Source organism: Zeus faber (genome assembly GCF_960531495.2).
Source record: "Zeus faber genome assembly, chromosome: 11".
NCBI lineage: Eukaryota > Metazoa > Chordata > Actinopteri > Zeiformes > Zeidae > Zeus > Zeus faber.
The window spans coordinates 10166438-10184364 of record NC_137205.1 but is presented as its reverse complement, the minus strand read 5'-3'; the positions used below and the strand labels follow the sequence as shown (position 1 = coordinate 10184364).

The following is a 17927-nucleotide window of genomic DNA, read 5'->3' as shown; positions in this document are numbered from 1 at the left end:
ACACACACACACACACACATGCAATGGAGGCCGTGAAATTTCCGCATTTTTCCCATCGAGGCTTATCCTTACTCTGTGGAGAAGGCCATGCACTGTGCCACCGTGCAGTTCCACCCGTATATTGATTAGAATTTATTTTCTTTTTAAAATCACATTATCACAAATAATGGATCGCACTTTTTTTGATGAATATGGTCAAACAGGGGAAAATGGCAAATATTAACCATATAGTCTATATTGCTTGTAGTTGAGATAAAGTTAACATCTATTAAGTATTTTTACACAAATTGCTATGGCTGTTTTGATTTAAAAACGCAATAATGCGGTGGGTCGACCAGACCCGAGAACATTGGCTGAGTAACAAAAACATGAACACCACACGAGGGTTAATAGAGTATTTCAATAAATTGTCGGCAGCATTCCAAACTGAATTTCCCATTAGACACATCAACCTATGACGGCTTTGAGAGAGAGCATCTAACGAGATCTGTTCCCTTGTCCTCATATTATTACCTGAGTGATCAATGGCTGATCACCTGGTTTCCACTGGTAATTTTATTATTAATTATTTGTGTTTAATAAAGTAATAACCTGGAGCCGCAACTTATCGCCGGACCAACTTTGCAACGCAAGACCACCGTGTCCAAATTCTCCATCGGCTTCCACGCTACACGCACTACAACAGCCTCCATGCAAATAATACATAGAAAAACAACTTTTATATCAATCCAGGGTTTTTATTTTAGCCATTTAACTTAATTTAAGTTTGATATTCCAGAGAACACGGCATCTACCGCTGCAGCGCAAAAAACGGCATCAGCAGCAGACATGTACGGTCGAGGCGGCTCGTCACTTTCTCTATGTAGCTTCATAATCCATGTGACTGCAGTGTGATGAGAACATCTGTGACAGTACAATCTTAGCAAGAAGCTCTTAATAAAAACATGGCAGTATTAATAAGGGTTAATAATAAGTGTATACATCAAGCTTTTCATTCCTTATTAACATATTACTATTAGCCTTCTATTAAAATGCATGATGGTTTGATGAAGCAAAGGGGCGTTTCAGAAATGTTGCTCTTAGTAGTATTAGTAGTAGTAAAAATTTGTTGGTAATGTGGCTCCTGAGCTGGAAAAGGTTGAGTGCCAATGGCAAAGACAGTAAACCCTGAGCCAGTGCTGTGTTGAATGCAAACTCGGAAAATTGGAACTCGTGCCGTGTTTCACAAAACCTAGAAAAAGTATAATGTGTCACAGAAGGCGTTTTTCGCATTGCAGGAAGCTCTAATAACCTTTGGAGGAACTGCCCCTTTCATTTATGTCCACACTGCATGATCCAGGAACGATCGTATTTGTCGATTATTATTATTATGTAAATTATTGTTATTATCATATTATTATTAGTCGCTGATTTTGATCAGCGACTGCAATCATTTGCCCTCTGTGGGAAAAAAACGACCCTAATTAACCCTTACCTACCCCCTTCCTCCAGGTGGTCTATAAGAAAGCTGTCATGGCCGTCGGGTCTCTGACGATCAATGAGGAGCGTTCTGAGGTCATCGATTTCTCCGTCCCGTTCGTGGAAACCGGAATCAGCGTCATGGTGTCCCGTAGCAATGGCACCGTCTCCCCGTCAGCCTTCCTTGGTAACTGTCGACGTTTTGTTGTTGTTTTTATGGGTTTGTGTCGAGGATAAAGAAAGGAGAGATTGTGTGTGTGTGTGTCTGTGTTTGTGTGTGTGTGTGCGTGCGTGTGTGTGTGTGTGCGTGTGTGTGTGTGCGAGAGTCTACAGCTGAAGCCTGCTTCTTCTACTGCTGAGGGAATTAGCAGCAGAATTTAAACCTGAATGACCACCGCAAGCCCTAATCTGACACTCACACACAAACACAAACAAAGTACAAACACATATATGCGTAGCGTCAAAAGTGACTCACAAGATTGGAGCCACGCGGGGAAAAGTCACATCCTCACATGCACGTCAGACACAATGACATATGTGTGGCATATTGTTATTACAGTGAGAGTGGCAATTATAAGACCTTAGCAGGGAAAGCCCCACAATGGCCGGCTGCCAACACACACGCCCACACACACGCGCACACACACCCACGGTCTTGATGGCCCGGACCCAGCGATGCTCTCCCATACATTAAAGCAGAGTTTAATCTTTGCAGCGGTTCTGGGAGCCAGGAGGGAGGACAGGACTGCTGACATCAGGGCTTCCAGATACGCCTACTCACACTGTCACACACACACACACACACACACACACACACACACACACACACACACACACACACAGGCAGCCTAACTGAGTGTGTGTGTGTGTGTGTGTGTGTGTGTGTGTGTGTGTGTGTGTGTGTGTGTGTGTGTGTGTGTGTGTGTGTGTGTGTGTGTGTTCATGTGACACCCAGCCGTCTGCTTATACGTGGCTTGTTTGTTTGTTCGGTTGCTTGGTTGTATTTGCTCATTGTGGAGAGACTATCTGTGAATGAGACAGGGACCTGGGATGTTTAAAGACTTTCTGTCCTTTCCTTCTTTCTCCTCGTCCTTTACGTCTTTCCCTCTCTTTCTTCCTCCCTTTCCGCCCCGTCAGAACCGTTCAGTGCTTCCGTGTGGGTGATGATGTTTGTGATGCTGCTTCTGGTGACGGCCATGGCCGTCTTCATGTTTGAGTACATCAGTCCTCTGGGCTTCAACAGAAACCTGGCACAGGGCCGAGGTAAGGAACATGCACGCTCAATGACACAATGACACCCACTTTGCAGATTTCCACAGACGTCAGGACTTCCAACGGGTTTTTTTCTCTGAAGCGGATACAAAATGAATGACGCCGAGGCAATTCATCAGGGTTGCCATTTTCTGCTGTATTAAAAATTCCAGACTATTATTTGACAGAGCCTGCCAGTGCTGTGGGAAATGATCACTTCACTCGAATAGACTTTTCGTCGTACGTCTTCGCAGATACCTCAAAATTAATGGCGACAGTCCTCTCCTCTACTAACCGCTACCACCCCATCCCACCCCCGCAGACCCCCATGGCCCATCCTTCACCATGGGCAAGGCCGTCTGGCTCCTGTGGGGCCTGGTGTTTAACAACTCTGTGCCAGTGCAGAACCCCAAGGGTACCACCAGTAAGTTCATCGTGTCGGTGTGGGCCTTCTTCGCTGTCATCTTCCTGGCCTCCTACACTGCCAACCTGGCCGCCTTCATGATCCAGGAGGAGTTTGTCGACCAGGTCACCGGCCTGTCCGACAACAAGGTAATGCCTCTGATAAGCACGTTTGATGTACGGTCGGCCGGTTAGCTTTTCCTTGCCACTTTGGCCGTCGGACATTTGTCTCGCACAATGGCGATCGCGGTGAATTTACAGTAGGTTGGTTCCGGTGTGAAAATCCACCATAAACAGCAGTTCACACTCGCTCTCTTGTCAGTCCATGCCTTCTCTTCGTCTTACGTCCTTTATGTACTTTAACACAACCAGCCTGACTTCCTGATTCAGAAACGCCGCCCCAGACTCGTAGAATCGGTATGACACCTAGATTTTCAGCCACTTTGCCAAGAGTTAGCAACTGTTTAATAAGCTCAGTAGAATGCTCTCCCGTCCGATTAAGGATTAGCAATATGAAAATGTTGTTTTATCGTGAATTTATATATTTTTGGCGATAGCAATTTGTCCGATAAATAGAAATCCCTGCCATTGATCATGCCACCCCTCCGTTGTTTGCCGTCTTATGCTGCACTCATGCCCCCTCGGGGATGAACGGGGAAACCGCCGTTTCCCCATCGGAAAAATGCACATTGGGAATCTGTGCTATGCTGCCGTGTCACAGGTCTCCCATTGAAACTGTTTACGGGCTTTTCCGAAACGTTCCCTGGGAGCGCATGAAGGCAGCATGGCCCTTTCTGGATGTCAGTGACTCCATACCATTCTGCATCTGCATGCCTTAATGAATCTTTCTATCTGTCTTTCTGTCTATCTGCCTATCTGTCCATCTGTCTATCTGCCTATCTATCTATTAGGGGCGTGCCTCTCGCCACTATAAGACGATCCCCCTAGATGCATGGGCTACGATACGATTCAAGGAAGATTCGATGCGATGCGATGCAATCTGATACAGTTCTTTACGTTTGTTTAATGTAGACATTCATTTTACATTATAAATTAAAATAAGCCAACTATATAAAAGTGCCATTTCTCACCTTTAAATAGATATATTTCGGGAAAAGACCAGGGAATCCCAATTATTTTTGTTACTTCATGTCATTTAGATATAATAATTACTAATTCATATATCGAACTAATATATTTTGAATCTGATATTACGGTAGCAATATGTGATAATAATATTGTAATAACCCTGGATGCCTTGGAGTATTGTTAATTGTGCGTTATAATGTGTTTCACTGCGGGCGGTTCACAATTTTCGCGTGTGCGATTACAACGCTACGGCTTCTCCCGCCCTCTAGACCGTTGTCATATCATAATCAGTCGCTCTGAACGGCACGTTGAGACGCGGCGCCGGGTTCAGGCTGAACGGGGGGGTTCAGAGAAAGATTTCAAATGATTTCGTTTCCCCCGGTTTTATACTTGTGTGAAACGATCGTTTTGAACCCAACCAAGGGACTGTGCCGCTCCGCCTCGGATCAGGGCGGCGGATGGCTTAAGGGAGAGGGAGCAGTCTCCGCTCCACTGTCCGCCCCGTTGTCTCCAAACAAAACAAAACAAAAAATGCTTTCATTTGAAAGTGACATGACCTGTAACGTCAGATCAGTGAGTCTTCTTCAGCTTAGTTCATACTTAAGTAGAATTAGCAGCAAAGCTTCAGTCAACTCATTCGTAACTTTAGAAGCGGGCCATCGACCGGTTAATGGTACATTTTAGATCGACCCGGGGTCCGTGTATCGATGTAGCCGAATCAGTCGAATAAAATGTATCTATCTATCTATCTATCTATCAATCTATCTATCTATCAATCTATCTATCTATCTATCTATCTATCTATCTATCTATCTATCTATCCTCTGTCTGTCTCCTCCTTCATTGTTTTGTTCTCTTGGTCTTTCTCTCTCTCTCTCGCTCTCTCTCTCTCTCTCTCCGTTGCCCATGTCCATTCTAACCCATGCTCTCTCTCCCAGCTGCCCGGCTGCTTTTGAGTTGTGTTACTTCTGTTCGTTCTAACCCACGCGACTAAGAAAGAGAGTGGAATTGAACCTCATGCCCACAGCGGTCGGTCTCCCCTCGGTGGACAGTGGACACGGGCGTCACGATGGAGACGAGCGCTGGAGCTTTCACCTCCACCTCCACCAACGCTCTCTCTGCGCCCCCCCCCCCCCCCCCCCCCCCGCCCTGTGGGGCACAGATGAACGACTGTCCAGTATATGGTGTACACTGACTGTGGATGGTGTGTGTTGAGCAGGCCGATCTGTGTGCGCACACACACACACACACACACGTACACAAGCCCAAACACACAATGCCAATAATAGTGATAGAGGACTGTTAATCTGGCACCATGGGCAGGCATAAGGAAGGGTCTTCTTGCACCTACTGTAGGTCTCATTTTGCTAATAATAGGCAGTAGGTGTGGGAGGAGCCATGGGTTTTGACAGAAGACGAGAGGAGACAGATGGAGGAAGAAAGCCCCCCGCCCCACCCCCTCTCCCTCCCCCGCTCCCTCCTTTCTTTCCGCAACAGAGAGATCGTGTGAGACAAGCACAGGCGGAGACGATGGTACGAGACAGGACAGGACAGCGAGCGGCGCAGGGGGATATGGCCCAGGTTGACAGGCGGGCAGCGCCGGGCAAATCGAGGATCGGATGGAGGAAGAAGGAGGGAGGGAGGGAGGGAGGGAGGGAGGGAGGGAGGGATATGAGTGGAGACATGGGGGGTCACGCCAGAGATCAACCAGAGAGGAAGGGTAAACGGCCACTGGTGGCGATCTGGCTTCACGATAAACTGCAGCAGCTGCGGAAGAGCACAGAAACAATGGAGACATGGCTCAGCAGGACGGGAATGAGGGATTATTATAATGATGGATTATGTATCATTTTGATATGATATGATGATTCTTATTAAAGTTTTAGCTGATTTGTTTACCTTTAGACCTGCATTGCAAATGCATTGTATTGGGTGTAAAATGCAATTGAACAACAGAGAAGCGTATGTATCTCAATGGGTTCATAGAAATTCTGCAACTGCAACAGCACACTGTTACTGCTGCTACTACCATTGCTACTACCACTTACTACTACTACTACCACTATGTTTCTACTACTACTAAACCACTACTATCACTCTACTCATCCTGCCACTGTCTTACTACAACCACTATACTTCTACTGCCACTTTACTTCTACTATCACTATGCTTTTACTACTACTACTACTATACCCCTACTACGACTATACTCCTTGTGCCACTCTCCTACTACTACCACTATCATACTACTACCACTCTACTTATGCCACTTTACTACTACTACTGTACTCCTCATGCCACTATCCTACTACTACCACTATTCTACTACTACTACACTACTATACCACTACTACCACTATACTCCTCAAGCCACTCTCCTACTACTACCACTATCCTACCACTGCCACTATACTTCTTTTACCACTTTACTACTACTACCACTATGCTTCTACTACAACTATATCACTACTACCACTATACCCTTCCGGCTACTATCCTACTACTACCACTTTACTTCTTCTACAACTCTACTACTACCACTATATGTTTCTTCCACCACTTTACTAATATGAACACTATGCTTCCACTACTATTACTATACCCCTCATGACACTATCCTACTACTACCACTATCCTCCTACTTCAACTATATTTTTTTCACCATTACGCTTCCATTACAACTTTGCTCCCCCACCATTATTTCTACCACTATGCTACTACTACCACAAAACTTCTATCACTGTTCAACTTCTACTACTACCACAACACATTAACTAACATTACTACTATTACCTCTACACTAGTATTAGCACCATACTACTACTACCACTATACTTCTACCACTACTATACTTCTATTACATCCTCTGCCATTACTACTATTACCACTGTACTACTGCCACTATACTATTACTCCTATTATACCATATGCTACTACACCTAAGCTATTATCACCATTAGACTACTACTTTCATTACTACGACTCCTTATCACTTATTCCCTAACCCATCACAAAACTATTATTACTACCATTAGTACTACAACCACTGAACTACTACTTCCACTATTCTACTATTGTCACTTTTCCACCACTATCACTATATTACTACTAAGACGACACTACCACTACCACTCTCCTCTCGAGATAGAATTAGTTAGTATCAGAATGGTCATACACGTCTATTCTTCTCACGTTCTTCTCTCTTTTTCTACAGCAGATCAAACTGTCGAAAAAGTCGGTTAAACCCACGAACCTCTGATATCTTCTTTGTCACCTCGAGGTCCCGACTTTGGCGTTGCACATGTAGTTATTGCCAAATATCCAAAGCTTTGAAATTAGAGATACTTGTTTTTGAGTGATGAGCAAAAGCAATGACTAAAGCGTCATGAAAGGTGAGCAGATGGCCAGGCGGACTGGAATGTTCCACTTCCCCCTAGAAACAACTCCAACACACACACACACACACACACACACACACACACACACACACACACACACACACACACACACACACACGTGAAACGCACACAACAGGGCCGCCCGTGTTCTTGCATAATAGGGAGATATAGTGTGATAGAGAGAAAAGGACGGGGAGAACAAGACATAATAATGTACAGAGGGAGACAGCTGAAGAGGAAGAGAATGAGCAGATAGACTGATAGATAGATAGATAGATAGATAGATAGATAGATAGATAGATAGATAGATAGATAGATAGATAGATAGATAGGCTCCACTTGAGGATTGGCCGCTAAACCCTTCATTTTAATCAGTATTAAAATATGTGGTGTGCAATGGTGCATTACACTGTTGCCTCCCAGCAAGAAGGTCCTGGGTTGGATTCCCGCCTGGGGTGCTTTTGGCACCGCGCTCCGCTGTGTTATCTCCCGATGAGGGGCCTTTCTGTGTGGAGTTTGCATGTTCTCCCTGTGCCCACATGGGGTTTCCTCCAAATACCATTGGTAACCCCACTAAGAACATGGTCCGACCAGCGATGGACACTGAAGTTGGTCCCCAGGCGCTGTAAGCTGGCCTTCTCCCAGGATGGAGGACGAGCCTTGATGGGATTGGGGAGAACACATTTCACGGCTTCCATTAATTGCGCGTGTATGTGTCGGCCGCCGTCGCTACAGTACATGTATGCTTGTGGTGTGTGCAGTTACCAATAAAGGCGAGCTTAGCTTGTCCATTTCCGTTGAAACAGATCATTTGTATAGACGTTGAAGACTCTGGAGAGCTCAATATACGTAGCTTGCCTCGTCTGTTTGTCACGCTTTTACAAGTATGGCTGTTTCCACGCCAAACTGACTGATTTGTATAGATGAAGAAAAATACATTTCCCTTCATGGTGGAGCAGCACCAGCAGCAGATGCAGGGTTAGCCATTCGCACCCAGGTTTTCCCAGCTGGTCTTGCAAAGGGCATGGCACCATTTTGGTCCCATATTACATATACTCCATATTATATATATACATATATTCTATATACTACATAGGGTATGTTAAGGACATGCACGTGTGTGTGTGTTGGCGGCCACACCCACCCACCCACACACACACACACACACACACACAAACAAACACACACACACACACACACACACATACACACACGCACACGCACATGCACATGAACCTAGCTGGCTGACAATGTAAACAATTCAAACGATTGCAAGCAAACAAACATGGCACTTGTTTGCTGGTGATGTGATGTTGGGGGGGGGGGGGGGGACACACATGCGTAAACAACACGAAGATAAACAAACAGCGACTCTCACTCCCTCTCGTGCACGTCCCACACATGTACATTCCGTCTCTGTGCACTGTCTGTTTATGTGTCTGTACATTGTACACGCACGCACACACACAGACGCATACTCACAAATTGCCGCTGTGTGTTTAATTGACCACTCGGGTAAATAGAAAAACAAATAAATGATACATTATTTTTAAATTATTATTTTTATTATTATTATATTGATCCTTATAGAGACATTTATTTGTTCTGCAAATATAGATAGATAACAGATTACTCAACTGCTGGTACTGGATCAATGAGGACTGGAGAGGGGGGGGTCCTCACAGGGGAGTAACAATATAGTTATTCCATACTTGTGAGGACCCCCAATGTCCTCACAAACCCAGGCCAATTACATAGTGCATACTCACCAATGTTGTTTAGTGCATCATATCTCCAAAGTATTACCATGGACACACTCGTGCACAGACAAGAGTGCGTGAAGAAGGGGGGTTGAGTAGATAAGGCCCGCCTCTTTGACACGCTCAGGGCCGAGCGGTGGTAGATTGTTACCGTGGCGATAGGCAGCCTGTTTGCCAAGAGGGAGAGAATGAAGAGTAGGAAGAGGAGATACAGAGACAAGGAAAGAGAGTGAGGGATGGAAGGAAGCGAGGTCAAGCGTCACCAACAAGAGGACTCCCTTTGGCTGGTTGCCACAGGGTTGGGATCGTATTAAAAAGAAAAAAAAAAAAAAAAAAGAACAATTTAAAAAGCCTTTTATGTACAATTACACATATGGGTAAAAATGACTTTCATTTACATTTTTCAGACATTCAAAAAAACAACTGCAGTCCTTCCCTTAACGCCTGCTGCTTCTGGAAGAGGTCCTCATAACGTAGCTGTGGGACCCATAACATAGGAATCCATGGTTTCTGGCGACACAGAGTCGACTCTACTTCTCACACTGTTTTCATCTGTTTATATACTGTATCTGTGTGTGTTTGTGTGTGTGCGCATGGATGTGCGTTAACGCCCGTATGTGTGTGAGTGTGTGTGTGGTTTTGTGTGTGTGTGTGTGTGTGTGTGTGTGCGTGTGTGCGTGTGCGCGTGTGTTTGTGTTCCACAGCCAACTTGTCAGGTTAGTCATTGTAACCTCCATCTAGTTCTCTGGGTGATGAGTGGAAAAAAAAAAACCAAAAACATTTTTTGTGTTGAATGTACCAACGGCATCACCCTAAGTTACAGTGTTGAGTTACATGTTTGTGTTTTCTTTGTTTGTTTTTCATCTGTTGTTTTTTCTCCTTTGTTTGTTTGTTTTTGCCGTTTTTTCATTTTTCGTTCACCAGCTCTGACAAGGATGAACTTCAGACTGGAAACCACATTTCTGGTTAAGTTTAGGTGGATTTTGGTTAAAGTAGGGGGCATTTTTCCCCAACATCAGATAGATCGCACAATCTTAGTTTTCAATGTATTCTCACTCCTTAATTGCAATGTTTTTAATTAAAAGGAAACGTTAATAATAAATGTAATAACAAAGAAATAAATTTCATTTAATTTGGACTCTGGGCAGTGAGAAATCCATTTGAATCAGTGCATTTGAATGATAATGAAACTAAATGAGTCGATGCGCCTTGTTAAAAAGCCGCCACGCTCCAATATGAATATGAATTCCAGGCTGGTGGAGCTTTGACTTGACACGCACTTTCCGTGTTCACAAACCTCCGCGTTGTCCAGCCAAGCGCATTTAGGAAGCTCATTTGCCTTACGATGCTGCGTATCGACATTGATACAGCCTGAAGTTATTTCTTGGCAGAAACATTTTGCAGCGTGATGTCTCCTACAGACGTCTCTCCGCAACATCCACCGAGATAAAAAAAAAAAAGACAACAAAAAAAAAAGCGATCGATCGTTTCCCTGTTTATTTTCGATGCTTTTGTTTTAGCTTGCTTTGGTGCCACATGGGCTGGTTTCACTGTTATGAAACACACCATCAGAGGTGATAGCAGTGCAATTTCTGTGCCTCACGATCAAAACCCAAAACATGAAAAAAAATATAAAATGTCATTTTTATAATAATTATTTTTTTTAATAATTATAATAATTATAATTAAAGCATTACATTCAAACATGAAAAAAAGAGACGGCCCATGCAAGGCGTCCATTGCCAGGTAACACACCCATCCTGATTGATTTGGAAAAATACCTTTCGACCAATCCAAAGTCGGCTTCACACACATTCTCTCTCTCTCTCTCTCTCTCTCTCTCTCTCTCTCTCTCTCTCTCTCTCTCTCTCTCTCCCTCCCACACATACACACCGACAGACAACGTTTTCCTCCGTTCACTGCCTCTCCCTCTCTCCCCCGCCCCCTCTCTCTCTCTTCTCTCTCACTCTTTTTTTTCTTCATTCTCTCCTTATTCCCTCCCCCTCCCTCCCTCCCTCCCGCCCCCCTGCAGTTCCAGAACCCGTATGCCTACTCGCCGCCGTTCCGCTTCGGGACGGTGCCCAACGGCTCCACGGAGAGGAACATCCGCAAGAACTACCCCGACATGCACCAGTACATGGTCAAGTACCACCAGACCGGGGTCCAGGACGCCCTCGTCAGCCTCAAAACGGGGTAGGGGTGTGCGTGTGCGTGGGGGTGGGGGCGGGGTTAGGAGGGTAGAAAGTGGAAGATGGGAGGGCTGATTGTGAGGTGAAAGAAAGAAAGAAAGAAAAATAAGGAGTGAAGCCCGGTGGATGAATGATGAAAGGGTTGAGAGTAAAAAATGGGAAGACAAAAAGGTTGATTGTAAGTTGAAAGAAGGAAGGAAGGGAGGAAGACGGATGGAGGGCAGAGTCTAGAAAAGAAGGAGGTGACAAGAGAAGATGGACCGATGGGAAGAGGGAAAGAGGAGAAATCGAGGAGTAGAAAGAAGAAGGGGAAGAATTAAAGGATGAACCCGATGACCACAAAGAGCAAATGAGATGGGAAGGGGCCGACGGAGAGGAAGAGGAGAAATAAAAGGGAGAGAGGGGGATGGAGATGAAAAGGGAGTGAAGGGGAGGGTTGATGAGACAGCTGCTGTGATTAGCCGCTGGTTCCAGGAAGCGATCCAAGTCACATTACTTTTTTTTTTTTAAAGCAGCACTACGTAACTTTTGGTATTTGGGATTTGGCCCCCCTACAGTTGCAGAGCGCAATTTCCCATTTAGACCACTGTCAAAACTCGGTCCGGTTCCCGAAAATAATTTATTTTAGCGGAAAATTTGAACCTTATCGGTCACGTTTCATTTACAGTCTACGTTACAAACGCAAACGGACACCCGGAGCCGCGGGGGTCGGTCCCCTGCTACTGGTGCAGGTACCAGATGTGCTCGGCCTGGCAGATCGGCTCGCACGCGCGAGTCAGAGAGTGAAACAAACCGCATGGCGTGGTGAAAGTGAGGGCCTGGCGCACCGCTGGCCGGTCTCATTCGTGCCGTCGGGGAGGTGGAGCGGCAACGTTTTGTATGAGAGTTATTAACCGGACATTTTGACCAGTTTTATCGTTTCTTTTTTTCTTTTTTTTAACCAGGCAAAAAAATGGTAATTGCTGGAGCCACACATCAAGGATGGGACGTAGTGTCACATTTTAACACGGGTTCGTACCCGAACACCAAAGTAACATAGTGCAAGAACAGGCGTCGGGGTGGGGTGAAAGAGGTTCCATTTTCCATATTACAAGTCAGTGTACCAACAAAACGGTTTTGAAGCTGTTATTTTAAGGTAAACAAGTTACATAGTGTTGCTTTAATAGAAATCAGGACTTATTTTATTGGATCGTTATATATACATAAGAACATATGCATATATATTTATATATATATGCATACATATATAAAAACATAAGTAAATGATGTCCAATTTCTTTAATTATGAAATATATGTATTTTTTTTAATCTTTTCTTTTATATATATTTTAAACTTTTCTTTTGAAATTCTAATCGGGAAAACGTTTATTCCGACATGATGTATTACTAGCATTAGCATTCATATGAAATTGTACGGTATTGTGAGACACACAAAAATTGAAATGCACGTTTAAAGAGAACGGGCACAGAATAAGGTCAAATACACACAGACAGACACACACAGACACACACACAGACACACACACACACACACACACATTGTGGGAGTGTGTGTCTGTGTGTACAGTGTAATTCCCTCATTGATGATTCTATTCGTCGGTATTAGTGAAGCGTGATGCCTGGGATTAGCCACGATCGCACATAAAGCCACAGCGGCTTAACACGCACATCCTGTCACCAGGCCCTGGTACAAGCGGAGCTGCATGCCTGGAGGCTCCCTGACAGACAAGCTGAGAGAGAGACAGACAGAGAGACTGAGAGAGAGAGAGAGAGAGACAGACGGACAGAGGGGTAGAGAGACAGAGAGAGAGACAGACAGAGAGAGACAGAGAGACAGAGGGAGTGAGGGGCTCAGACGAGAGAGCGAGGGAGACGGACAGAGAGATGGACGGACGGACAGACAGAGGGATAGTGAGACACAGACAGCGACTGAGAGGGAGAGACAGACAGAGAGAGGGAGAGAGAAACAGACAGAGAGACTGAGAGCGAGACACAGACAGAGAGAGGGAGAGGCAGACGGACAAAGGGATAGAGGGACAGAGAAACTGTGAGGGAGAGACAGACAGAAAGAGGTAGAGAGAGACAATCAGCATCCGACCAACCAAAATATATAGTTTTATAAAATGACTAAAACATGACTGAATAATACTATCATAGTAAAGTTACTTTTTAGAGTGCTATACACACCACACACACTCCAAACACACACACAAGCTTGCACGCACGCACAGCAGTGTGTTTGGACAGAGCTCCATCCCAGGGTGAAGCTAATTACACAGCTAAACTTTCGGCTGGGAGCCGGCGTTCCAGGGCTGCATCTGACATTCACTAAATACCAGGCAGTGGTGTGTGTGTGTGTGTGTGTGTGTGTGTGTGTGTGTGTGTGTGTGTGTGTGTGTGTGTGTGTGTGTGTGTGTGTGTGTGTGTGTGTGCGTGCGTGCGTGCGTGCGTGCGTGCGTGCGTGCGTGCGTACGTGTGTGTGTGTAAGTGTTGTTTTATTATTTTTATACTGTTTTTATATCTTTTTATGTTTTATATTGTTAAATAATATTTTTTTTATATTAAATGTATATTTCCTTATATTTCTTATTGTGCCTCATTTGTATATTGTTTTATCATTTTTTTGTGTGTTTTCGGAAAAAGTTGTTTATATTGTTAATTAGATATTTTTATATTGTTCAATTATTATTGTTATTATTATTATTATTCATTGATGTTGTTTTTTAATTTTTTATATTGTTAAATCATTTATTTATATAATTTTATATTCTTGTTTATATTGTTTTATTTTTTTATTAGATCTTCTATATTGTTAAATCAATTTTGTATTATATACATTTTTTATATTGATATACAGTTTATATATATATATATATATATATTTTAAGTATTTTTTGGAGCGCCCTGTTATTTTTCGCGGTGCTCTCCCAACTCCTCTCTCTCTCTCTCTCTCTCTCTCTCTCTCTCTCTCTTTCTCCCACTTTGCCCCCCCCCCCCCCCACCGGCAGCAAACTGGACGCCTTCATCTACGACGCCGCCGTGCTCAACTACATGGCGGGCCGCGATGAGGGCTGCAAGCTGGTGACCATCGGCAGCGGGTAATCCCTTCGGGAAACGTTTAAACCCCGTTATCTCTCTTCTTCCGCTATCCCTCCATCCATCCACCCTTCTATCAACTTCCCCTTAATCTGTTTCTCTTCGGGAGGAGGGGTGTCCGATTATAAATAATACTTCTCAGCACATTTCAATGGATTTGTTCTCGTAATTGGTTTTGTGTGTGTGTGTGTGTGTGTGTGTGTGTGTGTGTGTGTGTGTGTGTGTGTGTGTGTGTGTGTGGGCGCCCATGCATATTTTCAGGTACATCTTCGCCACCACGGGCTACGGCATTGCCCTGCAGAAAGGCTCCTACTGGAAGCGACAGGTCGACCTGGCCATCCTGGCCATCATCGGAGACGGTGAGTGCCGCACACACACACACACACACACACACACACACACACACACACACACGCGCACGCACACACACACATGCACCAGCAGACCTACATACCAGAGCGGAGTCGTGTTGTTGTCTGCCCCTAGCACAAAGGAAGTATAAATAGTCCTTTGATGTTACTCTTCACACACAGCGTGTAAGTAATTATAATATATTCTGTGTGTGTGTGTGTGTGTGTGTGTGTGTGTGTGTGTGTGTGTGTGTGTGTTGCAGTGTGTGTGTGTGTATGCGTGTGTGTGTTGACGTGAGCTATGCAGTATCTTAGTCACTAAATTCCTTTATAACAGTAGCCTCTGAAGTTCTTACATAAACAATTTTCTGGTGTGGAAAGAATTTTTCGGGCGAGCAACATTGACACGGAGCGGAGAGAGAGGGAGAGCGAGGGAGAGAGGGAGGGAAGGAGGGAGAGGGAGCGGGAGGGAGAGAGGGAGGGAGGGAGGGAGGGAGGGAGGGAGGGAGAGAGTCGGCTTTTAGCGATTGAGTCATTTGCATTTTCCATCCCTAAGCATTTAGTCGAGCCACTCGCAATAAGTGCACCGCGGGTTGATTAAATGAACGTCCGTGTCACTGTCCGTTATTTTGGATAGTTATTGTTTCTTTTGAAAAGGGTTTTTTTTTTGTGAAGGGCGAGAGAGAGAGAGAGAGAGAGAGAGATACTATTTATGGCCGTCGGCTATTATTATTCAGAGCTAATGAAGCTGAGCTTCTGAGCCAGTACAACAAAAGGAAGGGGAGGGAAAAAGGGGGGGGAAAAGGAGCATCTATATTTGTTTTTTTGCCTTACCTTAGTCTTACCTCAGCCTTACCTGAGCCTTACCTTAGCCTTACCTTAGCCTTACCTTAGCATTATCTTTAGCCTTACCTTAGCCTTAACTCAGCCTTACCTGAGCTTTACCTTAGCCTTACCTTGGTCTTAACTGAGCCTTACCGTAGTCTTACCTGAGTCTTACCTGAGTCTTACCTGAGTCTTACCTTAGCCTTAACTTAGCCTTACCTTAGCCTTACCTGAGCCTTACCTTAGCCTTACCTTAGCCTTACCTTAGCCTTACCTTAACCTTACCTTTAGCCTTACCTTAGCCTTACCGCAGTCTTACCTGAGTCTTACCTTAGTCTTACCTTAGCCTTACCTTTAGCCTTACCTTAGCCTTACCGCAGTCTTACCTGAGTCTTACCTTAGTCTTACCTTAGCCTTGCCTTAGCCTGACTTAAGACTTACCTTTAGCCTTACCTTAGTCTTACCTTAGCCTTACCTTAGCCTTACCGTAGTCTTACCTGAGTCTTACCTTAGTCTTACCGTAGTCTTACCTGAGTCTTACCTTAAGCTTACCTTAGCCTCACCTTAACGTATAATCTGAACGTCCAAATAATGCGGTTTTAAGGATTTGCAATCAGTTAATAAGTGATTTTTTACGATTCTTCTCGATAACTCCATAAACTACCCATACCTGTGTGTGTGTGTGTGTGTGTGTGTGCGTGCGTGCGTGCGTGCGTGCGTGCGTGCGTGTGTGTGTGCGTGCGTGCGTGCGCTCGTGTGTGTGTGTGGTGTAAAAGGTTTAAAAGGACCAAATACCAAAATACACACCCGCATCATGAGGGCGTCTTTAAATTGCAGTTTTTTTCGATAAATCACCTACTATATATATACCTACTATATATAATGTGTGTGTGGGAGACGTTTAGAAATTATCCAAGACACAAACACAAGAGCCAGAGTTAGCGTGAATGGAAAAGGCGAAGGGAAGTGAAAGAAAGAGGAAATAGAGAGAGGGGGGGGGTGGCATAAAGAGAGAGAGAGAGAGAGAGAGAGGAGGGTAGTTGGTGATCGATGGCAGCGACACGGCGTCCTGGCAGATACTTGATCAGACGGACCCGGGTCGTGGGTGGGTGGCGGACGGCCTCCACGTACACACCAGAGAAACAGAGGAGATGAGGTGGAGAGAGAGAGAGAGCGAGGGATGAGGGGGGCAACCGAATGACTGACCAGCCAGATTGAGTAAGCGGTTCTGAACCGTGGACCCGAATTCACGGATGTGAATTCAGCGAACCAATTCTGAATTCTGCAGGCCCGCTTTTGCATTTTCCACCCTTTTCAATTTCAAATCCAATCCGTTCCTCTTTCCGTACGGTCTCTCGACGCACTGAGACCCTCGGTCTCAGGGGGATGGGTCTGTCCCCAGCTCCTAATTCAAAATGGAGACCGCTTGGTGCCAAGAGACGTCCTAGCGCGGTTCCCGGACAGCACTTGCAGCCCCGTAATTGAGTTTGCATTTGATTTTTTCCACTACTGATGGACTCAGGAGTGGCATTCATTTAATTACGTGTGTTTTCATAACAAACACATTTAAAATGGCAATCCATCAGATCCTTCTTGTTGGGTGGATTACACTGGGAAGTCCCCAAATTCCATTGGAAACAAGTGATCTTCATTTCGTTGTGTTTTTTTCTTGGTCACTTGTGGTGGTAGGGATATGTTCATCCATGTTGACGGTTGACTGATCACAACTAGCTACCACGGCTACCGTGGCGGACCCCACCACCAATAACGAAAACAATTCAGAGAAGAGGACATACATCATGCAAATACATCAAATGGCTGTTGTTCCAAAAGTGCCAACTAAATAAAGCATCAAACATGGATTTTTTTGTAACCAAATCGACAGGTCAGGTGCACAATCATAAAGTTTATGAAACCGACTTATATTGCTTATGTCCACCATTGCAACACCTTCTCCGAACCTTACGATCCACGAAAGCGTGAAGAACTTGGGGTGTTTTCAGAACGGCATCAGCATGCGCACCTAGCTGCTATGCAAGGGCACAAAAAACAAATCTTAAAATCTTTCAAAAACCTTCCCCCTTGAACGCCATGATACAGAACGGCCCT

General features: G+C 44.8%; 1 protein-coding gene across 1 annotated transcript in view; it reads left to right on the top strand.

Moving 5' to 3' along the window:
• The window catches only part of grin2aa (glutamate receptor, ionotropic, N-methyl D-aspartate 2A, a), a gene marked incomplete at both ends in the record, with an annotated part of 147222 nt that overhangs the window by 123515 nt on the left and 5780 nt on the right, over positions 1-17927 (top strand). The window contains 6 exons of the mRNA XM_080009562.1: positions 1492-1645; positions 2596-2721; positions 3032-3261; positions 11391-11551; positions 14556-14645; positions 14905-15002. Of these exons, the coding sequence (XP_079865688.1) occupies positions 1492-1645; positions 2596-2721; positions 3032-3261; positions 11391-11551; positions 14556-14645; positions 14905-15002 (859 nt within the window). The remainder of the gene's footprint in view (positions 1-1491; positions 1646-2595; positions 2722-3031; positions 3262-11390; positions 11552-14555; positions 14646-14904; positions 15003-17927) is intronic.